The sequence below is a fragment of the Salvelinus sp. IW2-2015 genome, linkage group LG37 (assembly GCF_002910315.2).
Source record: "Salvelinus sp. IW2-2015 linkage group LG37, ASM291031v2, whole genome shotgun sequence".
NCBI lineage: Eukaryota > Metazoa > Chordata > Actinopteri > Salmoniformes > Salmonidae > Salvelinus > Salvelinus sp. IW2-2015.
Window position 1 is genome coordinate 11,083,200 of NC_036876.1, and position 24,335 is coordinate 11,107,534.

The 24,335-nt window shown below is 43.3% G+C and overlaps 1 protein-coding gene across 3 annotated transcripts in view; it reads left to right on the forward strand.

The window, feature by feature from the left end:
* LOC111960395 (protein Dok-7) overlaps nucleotides 1-24,335 on the forward strand; it is a 45,122-nt gene that overhangs the window by 5,718 nt on the left and 15,069 nt on the right. The window contains exons 5-11 of one of the 3 annotated variants that reach the window (XM_023982380.1): nucleotides 6,268-6,387; nucleotides 10,268-10,372; nucleotides 10,728-11,557; nucleotides 14,442-14,490; nucleotides 14,769-15,425; nucleotides 16,345-16,442; nucleotides 17,299-17,368. In XM_023982380.1, coding sequence (XP_023838148.1) covers nucleotides 6,268-6,387; nucleotides 10,268-10,372; nucleotides 10,728-11,557; nucleotides 14,442-14,490; nucleotides 14,769-15,425; nucleotides 16,345-16,442; nucleotides 17,299-17,368 — 1,929 coding nt within the window. The remainder of the gene's footprint in view (nucleotides 1-6,267; nucleotides 6,388-10,267; nucleotides 10,373-10,727; nucleotides 11,558-14,441; nucleotides 14,491-14,768; nucleotides 15,426-16,344; nucleotides 16,443-17,298; nucleotides 17,369-24,335) is intronic. The other 2 variants (XM_023982381.1, XM_023982382.1) reach the window with 2 other exon arrangements.

Genomic DNA, 24,335 nt, shown 5'->3' on the forward strand with positions numbered 1-24,335 from the left:
TGAATAGAAATCCAATCTCAGTTAGCCTTGGTCCAGCAAGACTTAATCTTTAAATATAAAAAGTCAATGAGAAGTCATACTTGAGAAATCAGAGAGCGCATTAAGTTCACTTCCATATCTGAAACATGTGTATGTGATTTGCGGTATGGTATTTTGCAGTTTACTTCCTGGAATAAACACAAAACCGTTAGAGGGGGAATGGACGCGTGTCAACACCTGGAGTGGACACAGACAGGCACGCAAAGTACGCCACATAGCTGAAGACATCAATATTAATACACACGATCCACTGGAAACACGAGACTCCAGTATGTGAAGCGTGATTTATTTAGCTCCATTCAGTCTTCCACTAGAGGCACAACTTAATATCGTGAAGGTCACATCGGGGAGAGTTTTCCAATCCATGCGTCGTAAAAAAAGGAAAGCACATCCCTTTTTTAGAGAGGGGAAAAATGTGTGTGTGTTTGTGTGTACATGGGATCTACAGTGCATTCAGAAAGTATTCAGACCCTTTCACTTTTTCCACATTTTGTTATATTACAGCGTTATTCTAAAATAGATCAAATTGTTTTTTACCCTCATCTATCTACACACAATACTCCATAATGACAAAGCAACACCAGGTTTTTAGAAATTTTTGCAACCCCCCCCCCCCGGAAATCTGACATTTACATAATTATTCAGACCCTTCACTCAGTACTTTGTTGAAGCACCTTTGGCAGCAATTACAGCCTAGAGTCTCCTTGGGTATGACGCTACAAGCTTGGCACACCTGTATTTGGGGAGTTTCTCCCATTCTTTTCTTTAGATCCTCTCAAGCTCTGTCAGGTTGGATGGGGAGCGTCGCTGCACAGCTATTTTCAGGTCTCTCCAGAGATGTTTGATCAGGTTCAAGTCTGGACTCTGGCTGGCCCACTCAAGGACATTCAGAGACTTGTCCTGAAGCCAGTCCTGCGTTGACCTGGCTGTGTGCTTAGGGTCGTTGTCCTGTTGGAAGGTGAACCTTCACCTCAGTCTGAGGTCTTGAACGCTCTGGAGCAGGTTTTCATCAAGGATCTCTCTGTACTTTGCTCCGTTCATCTTTCCCTCGATCCTGACTAGTCTCCCAGTTTCTGTCGCTGAATAACATCCCCACAGCATGATGCTGCCACTACCATGCTTCACCGTAGGGATGGTGCCAGGTTTCCTCCAGACGTGACGCTTGGTATTCAGGCCAAAGAATCATGTTTCTCATGGTCTGAGAGTCTTTTAGGTGCCTTTTGGCAAACTCCAAGCGGGCTGTCATGTGCCTTTTACTGAGGATTTGCTTCCATCTGGCCTCTCTACCATGAAGGCCTGATTGGTGGAGTGCTGCAGAGATGGTTGTCCTTCTGGAAGGTTCTCCCATCTCCACAGAGGAACTCTGGAGCTCTGTCAGAGTGACCAACGGTTTCTTGGTCACCTCCCTGACCAAGGCCCTTCTCTTCCGATTTCTCAGTTTGGCCGGGCGGCCAGCTCTGGGAAGAGTCTTGGTGGTTCCAAACTTCTTCCATTTAAGTATGATGGAGACCACTGTGTTCTTGGGAACCTTCAATGCTGCAGAAATTTTTTGGTACCCTTTCCCAGATCTGTGCCTCGACACAATCCTGTCTCGGAGCTCTACGGACAATTCCTTCGCTGCAGAACTTATTTACACGCCTGTCTAAAATCCTGTCCCCGCAGCGAATGGCGGCGCCTTTGTTTGGTCCTATGGTTCTGACTTTATTAGGTAGAAGTGGAGAGGTCCATTACGTTAGGATGGGGGTGGGGATGGTGTGATGTGTGCTGCTTAGCTTTCTTGAAACCTTTTCATGATGTCATTATTAAAGGAAGTTAGTTATCTCACCTGTTGCTTGTTGTTGTAGCCAGATCCTTGAGTTGTCCTCAAAGCACCACTCATTCATTCAATGCACCACTCAATGACATATGACTTTTCACTCAAGTACGGAAATAAATTGATGCTGTAGCAGACRTTGCATCTGTTGAACCCATTCATACTGTAAATGATACTCAAGTGAGATTATTAACTAGCCTTTTGAATTGGCCGTTTTATTCAGAACCGGATGATAGACGACAACAGATTACTGCAGACAGGAGATGTTGTAACCAGTGGAGGCTCTTCATTGGAGGAAAGGGAGGACCATCCTCCTCAGTGAATTTCATAAACATTTAAATAGTCAAACATTCAAAAAGTTATCCTTTGTAGATAAAACTATACTAAATATATTCACGTCACCAAATAATTGATTATAACACACTGTTTTCAATGGAGGTCTACAGTAGGCTCAACAGCACTCTGTAGGGTAGCCCCGTGGTTTAGCCGGAGGACAGCTAGTTTCCATCCTCTTCTGGGTACATTGACTTCAATACAAAACCTAGGAGGCTCCCACCCCCTTCCAGCTAGCTAGTTGAGCCTACTCAAACACCCTGCTCAAACAGAGAGGGATGCTATGTTACCTAGCTGACTACGGCTATCCAACTCTAGAACTCTTCCAAGTCAAGGTAAGCTTTTGGCTTTATTAATTTATTGACACCGGAACTCGCCGGTGTAACTGCTAAACTGCTTGCTAACTGTACACTGTACTGCATGATTGTAGAGGATTTACTAAGCCGTTAGTTATAGTAGCTATGTTATTGACTTGACGTTAGCTAATATGGTGACAACTATCTAAGCTGTGTGTCCACAAGCAAATGGAAAAGGTGTGAGGAGGAGAGCGTGTAGATCACAGGAGGTTGGTGGCACCTTAATTGGGTAGGACGGGCTCGTAGTAATGGCTGGAGCGTTATCAGTGGATGTTATGAAATAAATCAAACACATTGTTTCTAGGTGTTTGATGCAATTCCATTCGCTCCGTTCCAGACATTATTATGAAGCGTCTTCCCCTCACCAGCCTCCTGTGTCACGTATCCCCCCCGGTACTGATGCTCATTCTGTTCACCAGTTCCGGAGGTCTACGTCACCGGCTTTCTAGGCTTCACTGAACGGGATTCATTATCATCAACCCCGGACTGTCTTGTCTGTTTATACACACCTGGTTCCCATTTCCCCTGATTAGTATGTTATATATGTTCCCTCTGTTCCCTCTGTCTTTGTCGGTTATTGTTCCCATGTCCGTCGGTGGTGTGAGTGCCTATGTGTTGGTGCAGCTGTTATGCTGCGTGCTATGTATATATATTGTGTATTACGGGTATCGTCCCGTGGCGTTCAACGAGGTTTACCCTTGCTCTTTTGTTTGGGTACAGCCCAGTGTTTTGTATATGTGTTTGTTATGGGTGTATGAAAAACCCCTATTGTGTATTCCTGCGCCTGTCTCCAAAATCCTTTATACACTGTGGCGTAGATGCAAGAAGGAATTATACAACGATCTGGCTGGCTGCTATGAAAGTGAAATGTTTGTTTGTGTGTGATCAGGGACGTATTAATTCCTCCGATTCTTTTGAAAAACATTTCTTAAACGTAATCAAACGGAACAAAACGGAGATAAACATAACTGAAGTTGTTCAATAGAAACTCTCGTTTGCAACTGCTGGACTGATTACACCCTAGATCACCTAAATGCAGGCAAGATTGTGCAAGGCGGTATTGAATGTGTAAGTGTCTGTCACCTTCAAAATTCTCTCGATCTGTGCACCTACAGTATGTTGTAAACTTTAATTCATAGGATAGGTTGTAGCAACTTCATGATGGGTATAGGAACAATTTGAGTATCATGTAGTAGCCTAAGCCTATCATTGTTACATTGAGCTGGGTGAATGGAATATGACTGACAGTCATCCAATATGCTGTAATAGAAATAAGGCGATGCTCATTAAAAACATTATCATCCTCCCTCATCTTAAACGGCACCGACCGCCACTAGTTGTAACATATGTCTTGAGTCCCCCTCAGTGTAAACATCTGAGTGGTTTTAGCTGCTAACCTCTGACCCCTTCTTAGGGTCGGTGGCATCTAAAACATGCGACAGGGGGTAGCTCTGTGGTGGGTGGTCTCACGACCAGGTGACAGAAAGACCCTCTTGGTGACACCCCCTGGTGTGTCTTGGGCTTGGGAATGGCAAGAGGGCAGGAGAGTTCCTGACCCATTAACCCTCACACCCTTGTACCCTTTACCACCTTTACACTTTGAATTTTACATTTTGAGTGACCGGAGCTGTATACCAGCTCCGGTGAGGCTCTATTTAGCCTAGGTTATTTAGCATGCAGATGTAGGGTCTGAATTTGATCACAGCAGGAAATGCACATTTGTAATGTATTTAAGGTTTGAAAAGGCTTCTAAAGACTTGATTTGCCCTAACGAAAAATATATCAAGACCTACAAAAAATGGCTATTAATTATAATCCACATACTACACTGAACAAAAATATAAACACAACATGTAAAGGGTTGGTTCCATGTTTCATGACCTGAAATAAAAGATCCCAGAAATGTTCCATTCGCACAAAAAGCTTATTTCTCTCAAATTTTGTGGACAAAATCCCTGTTAGTGAGCATTTCTCCTTTGCCAAGATAATCCATCCACCTGACAGGTAAACCATATCAAGAAGCTGATTAAACAGCATGGTCATTACACAAGTGTACCTTGTGCCGGGTACAATAAAAGGCTACTCTAAAATGTGCAGTTTTGTCACACAACACATTGTGTGACAAAGACGCAGGGAGTCAGGAAGCAGGTGCAGTCGGTGAGTTTAATACGAACAAACAAAGTGAATACACGAACTAGAGGAGTGTCTGAACATGAACACAGAAACAATACTGCCTGATGGGGGATAATAACGGAGTGCTAGATAAAGGGGGAGTAATCCGGGAAGTGATGAGGCGCAGGTGTGCCTAATGATGAGGCGCAGGTGTGCGTAATGATGGTTGCCAGGTGTGCAAAATGATGGGTTGGCAGGACCGGTGGTTAGTAGACCGTTGACGTCGAGCGCCAGAGGGGGGGAGCRGGTGTAGACGTGACACAATGCCACAAGTTTTGAGGGAGTGCAATTAGCATAATGACTGCAGGAATGTCCACCAGAGCTGTTGGCAGATAATTGAATGTTCATTTATCTACCATAAGTCGCCTCCAACATTGTTTTAGAGAATTTGGCAGTACGTCCAACCRGCCTCCCAACCACAAACCACGTCTATGGTGTTGYGTGGCCGAGCCGTTTGCTGATGTCAACGTTCTGAACAGAGTGCCCCATGGTGGTGGTGGGGTTATGGTATGGGCAGGCATAAGCTACAGACAGCTAACACTATTTAATTTAAGCGATGGCAATTTGAATGCATAGAGATACCGTGACGAGATCCTGAAGTCCATTGTCTTGCCATTCATCCAGCGCCATGACCTCATATTTCAGCATGATAACGCACAGCCCCATGTCGCAAGGCTCTGTACACAATTCCTGGAAGCTGAAAATGTTCTTCCATGGCCTGCATACTTACCAGACATGCCACCCGTTGAGCATGTTTGGGATGCTCTGGATCGACGATGACGACAGCATGTTCCAGTTCCTGCCAAAATCCAGCAACTTCGCATAGCCTTTGAAGAGTAGTGTGACAACATTCCACAGGCCTCAATCAACAGCCTGATCAACTCTATGCGAAAGAGATGTGCCGCGCTGCATGAGGCAAATGGTGGTTTCACCAGATACTGACTGGTTTTCTGATCACCGGCCTTACCTTGTTTTTTAAAGTATCTGTGACCAACAGATGCTTATCTGTATTCCCAGTCATGTGAAATCCATAGATTAGGGCCTAATGAATTTATTTCAATTGACTGATTTCATTTACATTTACATTTAAGTCATTTAGCAGACGCTCTTATCCAGAGCGACTTACAAATATGAACTGTAACTCAGTAAAATCTTTGAAATTGTTGCATGAATATTTTCCTGCTGTAGCAAACTGGCTTAAATTAAGATCATACATCTGTATTCTGGAATGTAGTGGGTTAACATAATTTAACCTCAGCATTTTTTTTATATCTAAAGAAGTTCAATGCTGCTCTTATTTCAGTATCTGGCTAAGTTGAAATGGATCTCAATTACCAGACGGATGACAATCCATGGTGATGTCCATTCAGTCTGCAAACAAAATGAGTGGGTGCTAGCTATTAGTGTGCTTGTGTGCCAACTGGCCAGTACAAAGATGTATCTCTGTACACTACTTCCATCCAGTTATAATTGACCCAGAGGGGTGTGGTAAAACATTCTGTCTAAAGAGCGAAATGTGACATTAAGCCGGCGGACTATGTGTGTTTCCTACAGGGGCTGGCGTCTTCTTCCTATCGTCCATGGAGGGAGAGCAGATCAGCTTTCTGTTCGACTGCATCGTCAGGGGCATCTCCCCCACCAGAGGCCCTTTTGGACTGAGGCCAATCCTGCCTGGTCAGTACCAAAGGTGTTTACTGCTTCGTAGGTATGAAAGTTGTCACGGCTAGCTATACGGCTTGCCCAAACAAGTACATACAGACCAGGGTGGTGAATTTATAGTACAGGACATATGGGAGTTAGGAGTATTTTTTATCAAATTTCTGGGCAATTTAAATGGAGAATATGGATGAAATGTAGCCTTAATGTATCCTTGTGGTCATTCTAAGTTATGTAGAGGTATATTATCCATTGCCCTTTCGCCTTCTGACTTGGCAAACACTTAAATCGAACATTTGCAGTCTTAATTAAAACAAGTGTTCTTCAAGAGATACTTTGTGTGGGATTTATCCTCACTATAATAGTGGCCCACCATGTGCTTTCTGGAATGCAGCCACTTCCAGAGGTTGTTACTCTGAGTCCCATGGATTCCATCCAATGTACTTTGATCCAACAGCATTATGACTGACAGCTGTTATATACATCATTGGAGTAGCTGGGTACAGACTATAATATTAGTGAATATAATCTGATATCCACTGGACTAACTGTACCGCAAGCAGCGTATACAACGGGGCCACATTATACATATGTAATAGGATAACCACTGTACTAACTGTAATTATAGCAGCAAATTCAATCCAGTCACCTCTGTATAGTCTGTCGCATCGTGAGAGAGGTACAGTAGGGGTTAGAGTGGGCGCTGCAGCTGTGGCTTGTCACACTGGGTGTTCCTGGTTTCACACATCCTCTCGCCCAATCAGGCATTGAGCTCATCTCCTATTATTGTAGTCTGTAGTAGAATAAATAGCAGGGGACGATGTCAGAGGGAGAGCGGGAGGTCAAAGTCACAGTTCACACAAGCAGAGCGCACCAAACCCTTCTAATCACTCTGGGCATGTGTGTAACCTCATCCCCAGGATTCCTGTGTGTCACTGCACCCCCCCCCACCCAACCCCACCACCAAAAGCACTCACTCTGTGCCTCTCTCTCTCTCTTTGTCTCTTTCACATTTTCCCCTTGCTTTGCCCCCCCATTTCTCTCTCTCTCTCTCTCTGTTTCTAATATCCCTACTCTCCTGTAAACACCACTGTCCCTTCTCATGCAAAGGGAACAGGGTTGTTGACAAGAAGCTGAAGCAGATGTCAGCTGTTACATCTAGTTGATTGCAGTCCTTTCGGTAACTGATAGATATGCCGGTATCACATAAATGGCAATCCATTTGAAATTCTCAAGGTAGTCTTGTGCCATTTGTATGTCATTTTGCACTCTACTTGCACAATCAAAATGACAATGACCCTTGGAAATTACCCTTGACAAAATATTGGTTGACCAGGAAATCAATGTAACTTAGCAATAACAGCTGACCTTGGGTTGGGACTAAGGTACCTTACATTAGATCCTCGGCGCGGCGCTAATGATCCGTAGCCACACCATCTCCATTACGCGTACCACAGGGGCCACGTGGCAAGCAGTGCTATTAATAAACACATGTAGTGTTGCACAAACAGCAAGGTGTACCCCTGTGTGAACCCTGTTCTCTATTACCTCGCTAAAGGCCTGGCGTTATCACCCTCACAGATAGAGGGCGTCGTGACAGCACAACGATAACGATTGCACGATAGCACTCAGTACTGGGTCTTGTTCAGTAGGGCACACCGTAGCAAAAGGTTTTGCATAGGAACACAAAAATCTGTATTCTTATTGGATACGTTCAGGTATTACCTTTCGGTTTGACTTCGTTTAAGGTCCGTTTTCTTCCTACTGAACAGGACCCTGTACTTGCGTCTACTGATACTGCCTGCCCTATTAGATGTGTGCTAGAGAAAATGTAAATTGTGTATAAACTGGGACGAAGGGATATTTTTGCTGGACATGAATACATGTTTATTCGGCAGTCGTCCCCCCCCCCCCCACACACACACACAAAAAGTCCAAACAAGCTAATTGAAGTAATATCTGGGAATTCTTGGCCAAGGAAACATTTCTGGTCAGTCTCAGTGAATTTAAAACAGTTAGGAAGGGAGACTTTGAAAACTGGATTGAGTGAAGTAGCAGCAAATATGTTAATTGAGCAACTAATGAGCACGGAGAACCTCAAGTTTGAAAACAATCACCTTACATGTTTTCAGTTTAATCACCTTGTATATATTTTCAGTCTAATACGGCTGTTTACTTACTTTTGTAGTTCTTCCTCAGAAGCATGCTGTTTTAACTGTCCTCTCGACCGAAAGGACTTGATAAATGTGATTGGTTGACGATGACATTGGCCTACGTCTCACCTTATGCTGCGCAGAATATCAGATCTCAACAACGATTGGAGAAGTGTTTAACATCTCCGGTACCACATCCTTATGATATATATCTTGTCAAAAGTGCAACTTGACTGCAAATGGAGATCTGTATATAATGACGAGATGCTCATGTCTCTGCCCCAACAATGGGAGTTGTCCCAAAGGCTGGAAGGCAGGTGAAAAACTTAGGTCCAAAATAAGCCCATAGAAACACATTGTTGCCAGCAGCATACCACCCTGCATACCACTGCTGGCTTGCTTCTGAAGCTAAGCAGGGTTGGTCCTGGTCAGTCCCTGGATGGGAGACCAGATGCTGCTGGAAGTGGTGTTGGAGGGCCAGTAGGAGGCACTCTAAACAAAGATCCCAATGCCCCAGGGCAGTGATTGGGGACACTGCTCTGTGTAGGGTGCCGTCTTTCGGATGGGACGTTAAACGGGTGTCCTGACTCTCTGAGGTCATTAAAGATCCCCTTATCATAAGAGTAGAGGTGTTAACCCCGGTGTCCTGGCTAAATTCCCAATCTGGCCCTCAACCATCACGGTCACCTAATGATCCCCAGTTTACAATTGGCTCATTCATCCCCCTCCTCTCCCCTGTAACTATTCCCCAGGTCGTTGCTGCAAATGAGAACGTGTTCTCAGTCAATTTACCTGGTAAAATAACGGATAAATATAAAATAAATTGTGCTTATTTTGGACAGATTTTGGGGAGTGAAACCTCTCGCTTTGCCTCTTCCTCTCTGTTACAAAAGAGACATGTTAGAATGCCTGACTGAAATATGGAACAAATACAAAAAAAATGTAATGGTGTTAGAACTGTTATGATAAAATGCGGTACATGATTGTTTGGTTGTGGGACACGGGACGAAGTGCTAAAATGCGGGACTCTACCGCACATTCCGGGACATGTAATCACCCTAATCACAGCGGCCCCTCAAGGATTCATTGGCACACTGGTGATTTATGTTCACATCTGTCCCAGTGTCACCTCATGCACCTAATGCAGCAGGCATAAAACAAACGCCTGAGCAGCGCTTCTTTCTTTCTAGTCCTGTCAGGGGAGGTTCTCTTCTGCACTGTTGAACCAATCCAGTAAATGTGGAGGAGGAGTTAAGACGGAGTGTTGCCTTGTTAACGTCCAAAAGCGGAAGTCACGTCACAGGCTCTCTTTCCAATTCCCCTGAAAACCGGATGCATTCAGTTAATAATGACCCCGCAGAGGGAGCCTCAATACGAAACACTGCGTCACTCTATTGATCCCATGTCACTGTGACATCAGAAAGGCACCCAAGGTTAACCTCTCCTCACAGATAATGATGTATACTATTATCAGTAGGCCTCCTACCGAGGTTTACGACTATTAATCAACAGACATAAATAGAATTTTGTCCTTTCCATTGAATTGTCTCACAGGGGCCTGTCTAAACGGATATATTCTTTTAGGATACTGTAGTAAATGACCAAAGAGCAGTAGAATATTGTTTATTGGAAATACTATATCATCGCTATGGTGTGCTATTGATACTATGTATTGTTGTTGACTGTTGACTGCTAGTAAACTAAAGGTAAAGTAAAATGTATACTGTTGTGTTTCACGCCGACAGACCCCAACGCTGCCGCCAACCAGGCCTACTCTGAGGAGAGGGTAAACCATGAGGCCCAGGAGCTGGAGAAACGCCTTAGCATGCTGTCTCACCAGAGCAGCACAGGTGCATTACCTTTCAGTCTATTCCAACCATTAGAATGAGCCTGTACTTCAATGCAAAATCATCACAGTCATTGCGCTGTACTGAAAGTGCTCTATCTTGAAAACTTGACTGCTGACATGCACCCTTTTTTGGGGGATTGTATTAACAATGGGCTAATGAACATAATACTACAATATAGTTTATGAGTGAAGTATTGTGAGTATTATGACTGTGACTACCAGTTAGACAAGTGAGGAGACCTATTTTGGATAATCTCATGTTATGCTTTATTGATGTGCTTGTGTAGATAAGGTGTATAAGTAATAGTTTTGTTTATATAGAATAAATAATTTGTTTTCTTATGTGGTTTTGGAAGCCTCCTCCACGTATGGTCTGTCTGTGGCGGGAGACGACCGCAGCATATCAGGCTCCTCTGACACCTCCGACACCAGCCAATCAGACTCCAGCATCGGCAGCCGGCTGGCCATTTGGACTGAGCCCGTCACAACAAGCTCCGCCCCCACAGACACCATCATTGGCCATTCTGGGCCCAAGGTGGCCTTACAGGCCGAGGATAAACTGTCCGTCATCCAGGTGTGTGGAGCTCATGCAGTAGCCAAGCCCCCTCGGTCCCGGCAGCTGCAGGAGATTGGTCGACAGAGCTCATCCGACAGCGGCATCGCCACAGGAAGCCACTCCTCCTACTCTGGGAGTTTCTCCTCCTATGCAGGTAGCCTGGACATTGGTTCTGGGGGGGATGACTTTGGCTCCCTGCTCAGCCTGCCCCCTCACCTAGACCTGGCCCCCTGTACCTGCCCCCCAGCCCCAGGAAAGGAGTACCAGGTACCCACGTCACTGAGATACCTCTATGACACCCCCCGGAATCTACTGCAGGGGGGAACAGGAGGGGCCAGGGGGCACCAGACCTCCACAACATCTAAGGACCATGCGGGTAGTTCACCCCAATCACCCCCATCATGTAAGTCAGTACAGAGGGAAAAAGAGGGTCCTCTCGGGGGTCGCTCGGACACTGTTGCCAGGCGCTCGACGGCTGATCTCTTACAGGGCCACTCAGAGGAGAGTAAGAGCAGGGTGGCGCCCTCTAGTGACAGTCAACACCCAGACTCCTATCAGATATGCAGCAGTTCCCAAGCCACTGCCTCCAAAACCCTCCTAATCATCTGCGCCACCTGTGGAGGATTCAAGGTACAGACAGCTGGGGTTATTGTATTTCCTTAATTCCTTCCAAGCTAGCACATAACATTCTGAGAACCATATGTTTCTTAGAGCTTGGTGAGAGGTTGGTTGTCCTATTGTTATTTTGCATACAAACTTCCCACAAATGTACAGTACTTTAGCATAATGATGTCTTCAGGTTTCCTCATGGTTCTATTTAAAGTAATGTTCTCAGAACATTAAGAAAACTTTCCAATAGAACATTTGTAACATTCAAAAAATGATTATTATTATAAAAACATATACATTCCGTTCTCAGCGTCAACAAAACTCTCTCTATCCTCTGTCTCGTTAAGTGTGTTCAGCTGTGTTGACTGCACCCACTAATTGGCCACACCTGATCTTAATGAGTGCTTGTTTTCTTTGAAATGTGGTGAGTTTGAATAGACTAAAATGAACAGCTTTGTATGAGTAATAAACATGGCATGCTAGCTCCATCCTGGTGGGGCAGTGGATTAATGCCATAGATAGAGAACAGAAGATCATAGGTTAGAGTCTCACTGACCCCCATACCACAATAAAAATAAATGTGTTTGAATGAATAAACACATTTATTTCCATATGTTCTGTGCTTGCAGTTCAAAACAGTTAAGCTAGCAGTCTTATTAACATTTTTTCTCATAACGTTATTTAATTACATTCAAATAACTTATAATTTATATTCCCATAACGTTAATAAAACCTCTCAGGAAAACTTTCAGGGAATCATAGTAAAACATTCTCAGAATCTCCCTGCAACCACAAAATTAACGGTCCCAGAAAAGGTGACATTTTCACTTCCGTTCTCAGAACAATAAAATAACTTTCCGTTTACTGGTCAGAAATCGTACAGCTTCGTTCCCAGAACCAACGAGAAACCAAAAATGTACGTTCCCACAACTTCCAAGGAACCAAATGTGCTAKCTTGGTTGTGTGTCCTCTCCTGACTTTCTTCTCAAAACTTATTGGAGTGGAGGAACTTTTGATCCTCTCCTCCAATGCGTTTTGCGAAGGAGGCGAGGAGAGTAGACACGATGAATTAAGGAAATCCAATTGAGATGCTGCCCTGGTTACTTTTATTAATCTATGGTTGAAAAGTGTACCCTTTGTTTATTTTCATCCAATTGACTGTATTCCACTGGTTCATCTCACTTTTATCATCATCAAATTGATACAGTTTGGGCCAAAATGTTAAATTTCTTCAGAATTGCTTTGTTTGTCTCATGAGCACCAACTACCAAAGTACAAAAATTCTGTCAGCAGCTTTCGATTAGACTTCATCATTCAGATTCACACACAAAGCAGTCTTTGACAGAAAAATGTATGGCAATTGCTTCCTTTTTGGTTTGTATCTGAATTTTTGCATWAAAAATCATAGCTCCCTCCCACTCTCATATACTGTAGTATGTCCGTCCAACTCCAACTCAGTGCTTTCTGCAGCTCTGCTCCTCTTGTATAACAAGTCTTTATAACAGCTTGTATGACTGCGAGTAAGGCTTAGTCATCTTGGTATCACCTGTTGCCGGCTATAGCTGTCAATATGGCCTTTACTGAGAAATCTCACAGCAATTGGTGTTGGAATATTAACATTCTTGCTGCCTGTCTGTCTGGCAAGGTGTGCACTCTACTAGCCATTTGAGGTTCTAGCTGTCCTTTCACTCAAAATGGTCTGTGCGTAGATGTTGTTCTTATAGTCTCTCAAACACTCCCATCTCTGTAAGAAGTGTCTTCATAAGAGCCTCTGTGTCACCATAGTTATTGCTCTTCTGGGGCCTCCATTTTGGGATTGTTCTATCAGTCTGGGTTGACTTGGGCTTTTCAAACGGATACTCTTCTCTCTYTTTGAGGTCATCCAAGTGCAAGAAATKGATTTTAACTTCTTCTCGTTACAAACTTTTTCTTCCACTGTCTTTGCTTGTTATGGAAACAAAAAAGGATAGCCCTTTCGTTTGATCTTTGAAGATGAATCTCGTTTACAAGTGATTTACAACGTAAAGCCTCATACTCATATACTTTGAAAGAGGACATATTCGTACAGAGTATGACATGTGATTAGATCCCAATTTATTCATAAAAAATTCTCTGTGGAATAAAATAACTGATTATAGTCATTGATCCTTTTTTTGTCATCCAAAATATACCTCTTTTATTAAGCATTGCTTTTGATTATATTAAAAAGACATCCAAATCAATGAATAAAATGTCAGACCATCAGAATTTCAAACATAGAACAAAGTGCTTTTCTTTGGTCAAAGCGGGTCTGTTTTATTCTCTGATGAAACAACTTCAATTGATGTTTATGTTTTTTACTACCCCGTATATGAGTGACTTTCTATTGATCGTTTAAACCTAGAGCCCCATCTGCTGGTGGTGCATTTAGATATTAATCATCCAAAATTGGTTGGAGAGACATTTATCAAGGTTAATTTCTGATGATCTTTGTAGAAAACAAAAATAACATTTCKGTTGTTTCCTCTGACTTGTCTTAAGTCTAGCCTTCAGTCTCTTTGAAAGATATTTCCCGAGGGTGATGTAAAGCTCCAGCCTTACAGTGCCACAATTCCTCTGTTAGTTGCCTAGCACCAGTCCTATGGAATAAAGCATTGTGTGGGTGGACATCTATCAACACAGTTGTAATACTCAACCTCAGTTATCAGCTAGGAAAACAAAGACCCTTAAGGGCCCAAGGGTTCCAATAACTCAATGTAACTCTATGTGAACAAGCCATAGCAGCTCTCATGTTTTTACCAATAGACAATGCCCTAGCAGTATTCATTGAAAGACTCTGGCACAAAAATATTGTGAAAGGAACTGTACCTGCTGACACTGTTTCATCTAGTTATTGAAGATGTTCTCTTTCCTCATCTTCTCACAGGGGACTCCAGTCTCCTACACTGGGGGCTCAGCAATGCCAGCCGTACCAGGTAAGTCAGCTGCACTAGGTGTGTGTGTGCGCACCCGATGCCATGATTTCCCTTCAATATCCCTGTCCAAGCATGAATAGATTTTTCAGACCTGTGTTTACTTTGCAACGTGTTTAGACAAGTAGTTTGTTCTTAGGAATGAATCCGATGAATTATTAAACCGATGTGCAGATTTCCTAACCTGTATAACTAGAAAGGAGATGCGTTAAGCTCCAAGGACATAACCTATGGACTGAGGATTGGCAATTGCCTCAGAACCTCCCATTTTGAAAATCCAGCAGGTGAAAGTATTGATAAGTGCCCGTGCAGACCCAACAGCAGCTCCTCAGAATATATCAAGGTTGACGCACTGAGGAAAACTACAGAGACCACGTCCTCACCTGCCTCAGTGACCAATCACAGCTCTGAGAAGCTAAAGATGAGGAATGAGGGATCAGCACCTCTACAGAAGAAAGGCAAGGGGAAATTAGCTGACCTCTTAGCAGACCTATTAGGCTACGGCGGCACATCCGGAGAGCCAGGTACAAAGACAAACGAACTGAATCTTTATGAGTCAATGGCTTCTGCTTTGGGACGTGAGCTTAGATCCCAACAACCTGTTATCAACTGTGATCTGAACTCAGCAAGACCAGGGGACAAGGGGACTATCATTTACGAAAACTGCTTCAAGTGCAAGAAAGGGGAGGAATGCCATCCGCCTCCTTGGGGGACACCAGCATTTCCCCGGAACAGCTTTGTCCTTCAGGTTGGTCAAATGCACCACAGTGGTGTATGTTTTGGACAGCCACTACCCTCTGAGTCCTTGAAGAACAGTGTGGACTGTGAAAAGACATCTAACGAAGAGCAGCCTATTGAAGTGCAACTGCTGGGCCCTACACTCCAAGATGGAGACCTTCCATGTGTGGAGGTGAAAGATCATTCAGTATCGGTTGAAGGTAAGAGAACGCCAACTTCTGATTTATTCTTCTTCTCTCTTCATGGAATGAACTTCATGCTAACAAACGAAGTCAGCCTCTTTCCTGGCTTCCTCCCTCCTTCCTTCCTTCTCATCCGCGCCCCTCAAACTGTTTCTTTAATGTTTTCCTCCCTGTTCTTTTCTTTGACTTTAATTTAAAAAATATCCTTTCTTCTTCGTTTCCTCTGTATTTTTGGGGGGGACTATTTCTCCTCCCTCTGCAAGCTGGTGATGCCTCTATGTTCTCTTCATGCTGTATTCATTTTGTGATTGAGCTGCTTTGAAGGTTGGGATAGATGCAGAGAAGCTCAACCAGCTGCTGCAGTATGAAACAAAATGTGACTAGATACAATGGCATTTTACATGACTGTGACGGTACACAAGAAAATTACAAACTGAAATGACAATTGTCATATTTGTCCAGCATGACCCCAGATTGTATAGCATCGCTCTGACAGTTATTTAGACTATGTGGTTTTGTGGATGTTTCCATTTGTACTGGAAATGACATCAGGGCCACTGTGTTGGCTGCTGTGCTCGTAACAAAGCCATCCCCATGAGTAATACAGCACTTATCCCAACCACACTAGGGAGCTCTAGACAACGTCAACAATGTAATGCTATATCCTGTCCTCTGACATGTTGCGGTCTTGTACGACGATGATTAATCTGTCCCTTGCAATTGTCTTCCAAGTCGTTTCCCATCCTTGGATCAAACAGGTTATGTGTGTTTGGGGACCGAGAGACGCCGCTTCGACTGCATTAGTTCACAGCATGTAGTAGACGAAAAGGAGAACATGATATAGGGATCTTATCCTCACAGGCTTTACTGCAGTGTAATAGCAGTCCGTTGTATTGTTGCGCATCTCAATCGCACTTTATTTTCTTCTTTCCACCAGACAAGAAGCAGAAGAGTAAGGAGGAGAGGCACAAAGTCGAGTATGAGATCATGGAGAGCCGGGCGTTGGAGAAGAGTTCAGAGGTGGAGCATCAGGAAGTGGGATTACTCAATCCTCTTAAGATCATCACACTCACTTGTTTCAATTGTTTTCTTGCTATGGTCCAAACGTATAATTAAATACCTGCGAGGCCAATGTCTATGAAAGAAAGAGGAATACTTTAGAGGGTGTACACTGCAGTATGGAAGTCCTTTATAACAGCTACACGCAAGATATGACAGGGCTGTCTATACTGCTTTTATAATTGTCCCATACATTTAGTATATGCCATTTCCTTGTGAGACTGGCATTTAACATGAGTGGAACAAACATTGGCAAATGTCAATAATGTTAATTTAATGTCAGCAATGCTCAGACTATAATGCTATAATGCTCTTAAGTAAGTGAGTAAGTAAGTTGTGAGGACTGTGGAAGTCAGTGTAACATAGTGTTGTGGTACTGTAGGGCAGAACAGACAGAACACATTGTGTGAGAGTGTTACCTCAGTCACATCCCACTTTTCAGTCAGACAGAGAGCAATGAGGCTGCCCCTTTCCACCATGTTTTCACACCAGAGACTAGCAAAACCACTGGAACACTTGACTCAGTTGGAAAGGCATGAATAAGCTTCAATAAGAACAAGAGATGCTTCAGGCTACATGCTTTTTTCAATTTAAGTAGACAAGTCTGTGAGGTTTCAGTACACTCAAATTAGTCAAGTCTAAATCTAACTCGAGTGCCCCCAGTGAACTGTTAAATAGAGATTAGCATTTGTCTGCGGTTTAATTTTGATTTACTCAACTTGGACTGAAATCTTTGTAATTAATTCCAGCCTCAGGCTTGACCTTAGTTTGATGTAGCCTAAGCTACCACTTAGAAACCAGCATCTTATTTACTGTGTACTGTGTCTTTCAGCCAGAAGAGAAAAGCAAGTAYGAGCTGATGGGCAGTTGTGGACAACAACGGTTCCTTCATGAGACTGAAGGTGAGTGCATTTTATGTTCCAGTGTAGAGGACTGTGCTGGACTGATTTCTTCATCCCACTCCTGTCCTCTCTCGCAGGTTTTTATACTGGACCTGCCCACTCCGCAAAAATATCCTAAGAAATAGGTTAAATTACCAGCGATTCTCACGTTGCCCGTTATATTAGGCTATGAGTATTACTGGGCTATATCAGCCAATATGCTAGACGTAGTTTGAAGAGAGCTGAGTTGGAGAGAGAGCCGACACTTTCTCTTGAGCTGCGTTTTACATATATCCTTTTTTGGAGCGGGGCGATATTCAGACGGAGACAAATATGGGTGATCAATATTTATTTCCAGGCAATGTAGTAAACTGTAGCCTAATCATATTTAGGAAGTACATTTCCTTGGAAAGATACCTGTCCAGTGCCTACTCTATTTAATTTAAGAGTCTATTGACGCACCCGTGTGCACCTGTCAATCTAAGTAACATAATAAAATATTCCCCATCAAAATCTGTCAGTTTAAGATAGAGATATCAGTTTTTTTGCATTGGRCTGCGTCTCAATCCACCRCATCTGCCTATGTCCTTCCGCATCTGCGGTGGGAGGTGGCCGAGCTACAGCTGTCAGACCGGTCTCCTCACGATAACGTCTGTAGCGTCCAAACGGTTTGGCCTAGACTCTATGGAAAGGGGAGACGAACATGATGGCGTTCTCCGCTTTGCTGCTCTATGACCCCCACAAGTGTCACAGGACTCATCTGGGGTCGGTAACGCTGATGAGCCAACTTCTGTCTGTAGGATCTGAAACGTTTGAGCTACAAACTAATATGACTTCACTATGGGGAGACTCTCACGAACACGATGATGTTCTCCGAACGGTATCCTTTCAGTTGAGTGTACTAGCACTTCGCCTGTCTACCGGAAGTTGATGCTGTTGCTATGCAACCTCTTGCTAGCTTGTTAGCATAACAAATTACTAGCTAGACATTTTACGATTTCTGGTGTGTTCTTGAATTCAATTTGAAGTGTCAGAGTGCACTCTGGGCGTTCCTAAATCCAGAGCATTGTTAGATTGTCCATTCGTAAATTCAGAGTGTTTAGCTTTCAGAGCGCGTCACTGGACGCTCTGGCAGAAGAGTAGGGTTGATCCGTGCGTTCTGACCTCACAATGGCAGTCAAGCACCCAAGCTAACTGGCTAACGTTATCTAGTTTGCTAGCTATTTCCAGACACAAATGAGAAAACACCTCACTCTGACCATTTTACTTGCCCTAGCAGAGCTGGTTAGGCTGTCTTCATGTTATCCAGAGCGTTGGTGACTGTAACTGTGCTGCTGGCAACAATTTTTTTTTGCCAACGTTTACTGACACCGGCCATATATTCAAACGGTGTTGAGCGTTCATAAATTCATCAGTTATTCTGCACTCTGGCACACTAAGASGAGAGTGCTCTGAAATCGGAGTAACTAGACATAATTAACAATGTCCATTGAGAACGCACAACGACTATACCACTTGGCTAAGAACGACATGAATAATCAAGTCAATAAACGTTGGATAGTTAGTTAGATTATAGTTAATATACTGCCTGGCAAATTCGATGTATTAGTAGCCAACTAACGTTAGGTAACTAGCTAACATACAACATACTGCTGTAATGCTATACGGTTCATAAGGATAGCACAGCTAACAAATTGTCAGCCAACATAACGTGCAACGTAACTTATTTGAAAAATCATTGCTTTATTACTTTCCTCAACATTTTCTTAACATTTGCATCCGGTCTCGTCGGACTTTGTCTGCATATTTTCCGYCACTTTCTTCAAATCTGAAAACGTTGTGAAGCCACGGCCATATTCAGAAGAACTGCATTATGGGCCCTAAAAGCACGGAAATAGTGTCTACTGCTGTCACGCCCTGACCATAGAGAGCCCTCGGGGTTCTCTATGGTGTAATAGGTCAGGGCGTGACTAGGGGGGTTTCTAGGTATTATATTTCTATGTTGGTGTGTGTGTATGGTTCCCAACTGAAGGCAGCTGATAATCRTTACTTCTAATTGGGGATCATACTTAGTGTGTCCTTTTTCCCACCTGCTTTGGGGGATATTGTGTTGTATGAGTGCCTATGTGCGCTACGTATTTCACGATCGTTCTATCTTTGTTGTTTTGGAAGTCTCACTATCATTAAAATGTGGAACTCTACTCACGCTGCGCCTTGGTCCAATTATTCATACGACGGTTGTGACAACTGCTTCTATACTTCATATTTTGGCGTATTTAGTACGACATCCGGGAACTTTTGGCATACTAACTATATCCATACTATGACCAATTATCATACTACAGTTGTGGCCAAAAGTTTTGAGAATGACACAAATATTAATTTTCACAAAGTCTGCTGCCTCAGTTTGTATGACGACAATTTGCATATACTCCACAATGTTATGAAGAGTGATCAGATGAATTGCAATTAATTGTAAAGTCCCTCTTTGCCATGCAAATGAACTGAATCCCCCCAAAACATTTTCACTGCATTTCAGCCCTGCCACTAAAGGACAAGCTGACATCATGTCAGTGATTCTCTCGTTAACACAGGTGTGAGCGTTGAAGAGGACAAGGCTGGAGATCACTCGGTCATGCTGATTGAGTTCGAATAACAGACTGGAAGCTTCAAAATGAGGGTGGTGCTTGGAATCATTGTTCTTCCTCTGTCAAACATGGTTACCTGCAAGGAAACACGTGCCGTTATCATTGCTTTGCACAAAAAGGTCTTCACAGGCAAGGATATTGCTGCCAGTAAGATTGCACCTAAATCAACCATTTATCGGATCATTAAGAACTTCAAGGAGAGCGGTTCAATTGTTGTGAAGAAGGCTTCAAGGTGCCCAAGAAAGTCCAGCAAGCGCCAGGACCGTCTCCTAAAGTTGATTCAGCTGCGGGATCGGGGCACCACTAGTACAGAGCTTGCTCAGGAATGGCAGCAGGCAGGTGTGAGTGCATCTGCACGCACAGTGAGGCGAACACTTTTGGAGGATGGCCTGTGTCAAGAAGGGCAGCAAAGAAGCCACTTCTCTCCAGGAAAAACATCAGGGACAGACTGATATTCTGCAAAAGGTACAGGGATTGGACTGCTGAGGACTGGGGTAAAGTCATTTTCTCTGATGAATCCCCTTTCCGATTGTTTGGGGCATCCGGAAAAAGCTTGTCCGGAGAAGACAAGGTGAGCGCTACCATCAGTCCTGTGTCATGCCAACAGTAAAGCATCCTGAGACCATTCATGTGTGGGGTTGCTTCTCAGCCAAGGGAGTGGGCTCACTCACAATTTTGCCTAAGAACACAGCCATGAATAAAGAATGGTACCAACACATCCTCCGAGAGCAACTTCTCCCAACCATCCAGGAATAGTTTGGTGATGAACAATGCCTTTTCCAGCATGATGGAGCACCTTGCCATAAGGCAAAAGTCATAACTAAGTGGCTCGGGGAACAAAACATCGATATTTTGGGTCCATGGCCAGGAAACTCCACAGACCTTAATCCCATTGAGAACTTGTAGTCAATCCTCAAGAGGCAGGTGGACAAACAAAACCCCACAAATTCTGACAAATTGATTACGCAAGAATGGGCTACCATCAGTCAGGATGTGGCCCAGAAGTTAATTCACAGCATGCCAGGGCGGATTGCAGAGGTCTTGTAAAAGAAGGGTCAACCCTGCAAATATTGACTCTTTGCATCAACTTCATGTAATTTGACACTTATGAAATGCTTGTAATTATACTTCAGTATTCCATAGTAACATCTGACAAAAATATCTAAAGACACTGAAGCAGCAAACTTTGTGGAAATAAATATTTGTGTCATTCTCAAATGTTTTGGCCACGACTGTACATACTCAATTTACGTCACAAATAGTATGGTTAGTGCGATTCTTATGAGTATTCAAACACAGCTTATGTGTTCAAAAGACAAAAATATTTCCAGAGCTTTCTTACATCTCCTAAATATAGGACAGACACTTGAAAACCTTATTCCATATGATTTATGATCTTTTTTTTGCCATTATGAATGTGTTATTCAATGCGTTTCTATGGGCTATAGTAGTGAAGGCCAAATTAAATAAATATATATATATATATATATATATATATATATATATGAAACCTGAAGGGGTCCTACAATTCCAAATCAAATTGATCCATTGTAAATAATCCATTGTATGACCATCTTAAAACAATTCCATGTTAGCGTAGCACCCCCCCACACGCATGCCCAACTAGGAGAGGAGAGGTAAGCTACTGAACTTGATGTAGCAAGAATGATGAGAGCAAACACTTGCACTTTCTCTTGACCTACGTATTGCATATAGGATGTAGCCCATCTTTTAGCGGTGGGACGATTTGCAAGCAGAGACGAATAAATAGGTTGTCAATATTTATTAAACAGGAAAGGGCTGTGTTATGCGTGCGTTACGCCTTTTCCTTTTCAATGATAATAACATKTTTGATTGCAGCTCAAATCACCTTGGTTAAGCGCCCTCCACTTCTTTCCATTACCAATATTTATTTACAGACACTGTGGTAAACAATAGCCTAATCATATTTAAGATAATTTCTTTGGAAAGCCCAAATGCCACGTGATTCTCCACCCATTGAATTGGCAGCCTAGACCTACTCTATTTCATTGAGACCCAGAGCCGCTGGAAAATGTGTGTCGAGACAGGATTTTCCTCTGTGCATTTCAATCTTGCTTGGCGCCGCCACACCCCTTTCAAAGCAGCAGCACCAACCGGGCCAGTAACTTCTCAGCACAGTTTTGCATTCCAGTTCAACATTCACCTACTCTGTCACAGTCTACCATTGAAAACCATTGAAGATCACACGCAGAAAAAAATCCTATTCGTATTTGAGCAATATGATTGGCCGTTCGTTCAAGCACCACTATGCTCCCGCGAGTCACCTCTTCTCAAGCACTCGAGCAGTACAGAAATTGATAGCTACGTTCACACAGCACACGCGAGTTGTCCTGAGCTAAAAGAAGCGCCCATCAATCTACTCGCTGAGCTTATTTATTTTAGGGAAAGTGATTTTTCTAAAGTTAAGCTTCAATAGTGAACATACTATTAATATGCTGGCTACTGTTGATAGTCCGCAAAAAGAAAGCTACAAAAATACACGTTAGCATTTGTCTTGGCTAGCCTACTGTAGCCAGGTCGATATCTACTGTATTTTGGAACGCAATTGTTTTTAATTAAGGGGGAGAGTCTTATTTTGAGATATTCATTTTTAGAAAGAAATATGTACAAAARTGTAATTCTAAAGAATAGAGTAATGACTTACATTGCTAAATTATATTAAACTGATGTTTAATACATATCATAATTACCAAATATAGCTTGTTAACTGTTGAATATGAGAAAGCATGCCAAGCTATAGGCTCTGCAATGACCCCAATACATTTAAAAACTACACCATGTCCGGGACAGTAGAAATTCTGTTCGGGCCAGTAGATTTTTGACCAATGGCTAGCAGATACCATAGACTCCCAGTAATTGTGCTAACGCTAGTTAGCATTGGCTCGCAAAACTACTTCTTAACTTCATACTGCACACAGAGAAGGAGATAAAGGGTAGATAAATGGTCTTATTGCCAACATCCCGAAGTATCCCTTTAATGTTGGACCATGTCATAGCCTACAAATAGGACCCATTTGGGACCTGTTTTGCCTGACCAGGTCATGAGATCTGGAAAAACTCCAGGCCCCAGAATAAAATACATTTTGACACACCACTTTTGAACCTGTGGTGCCACCTCCTTTGAGGTGGCACCACACTTGATCTTGCACACCCAACTAGTAGAAGAGAGGCTACTGAACTTGAAGCAGGGATTGCTGAGAGGGTGTGAATAATGTGTCAGAGGTGCTTTCAATACAATCAGTAGGCCTAGGCTAACTCATAGAAAGCAGAAAGATGTCTGTTTCCAAATAACCTACGAAACAAATCAATTTTTCATCTCAAATTGTCCGTCTGACCGAATGCAGCCCTCTATTCCAGTGTTCTGTCTCACCGTAGACGGAAATGAACACGGAGAGAGCAAAATAATCCAGTCTGTCATTGATGTTACAGTTATTTGTGGTCTTTGTTTTGTCTGAATACTGAGTCAATCAAAACATCTTCAAAGAGTGCCCTTAAATTGCCTAGACCATGACAGTTCTCAGTTGTCTGTCTCAGCTGAATTTCACCTTGCTATTTCTGGCACAACTTCCTGTGCTCTCGCTCCATTAAAGTGGATMATTTTGATGAGTCATCTATTGAATCAACATATCCCCTCCATCACCTGTTACTCTGTGTGCATGACCGTGTGGAATGGCAGACAGACAGCACCCAGGTGGATTTATACAGAAACCAGATGCAGGGGTCAGAGAGGGMAATGGTGAAGTCTCAGAAGCGGTGMCGAGGTACAGACAGGTCTGCGACACCTGGAGTGCTCTGTGAAATTGAGCCAAGCTAATGGACTCTGGTGCCTGACAGGTAAAACTTCATTTGAAGAGGTGTACACAACTTGTATAGAACACCTAAGCATGAGAATAGCATGCTATTCACCTATTATTTGTTTGGGGTGGAGATGTGGTGGAGTTGTGTCTACGCTGTATTCTGACTTAATTCCCTCAGAATTCCACACATTTTATACACTTCAGGGTCCTATTGGATCCAGAATTGGTGCATCGGTACCGCTTGCCGTGCAGTAGCAGAGAGAACAGTATGACTTGGGTGGCTGGAGTCGACAAACATTTTCTCAGCACCCCCACCACTAAACCTCTTCACTCGGCCACGTTCCTCTGACACCGCCTGGTATAGAGGTCCTGGATRGCAGGGAGCGAGCTCGGGCCCCAGTTATCTACTGGGCCGTACGCACTAATCTCCGTAGCGCCTTGCGTTCGGATGCCAAGCAGTTGCCATACCAAGCGGTGATGCAGCCAGTTGTCATGACGTTG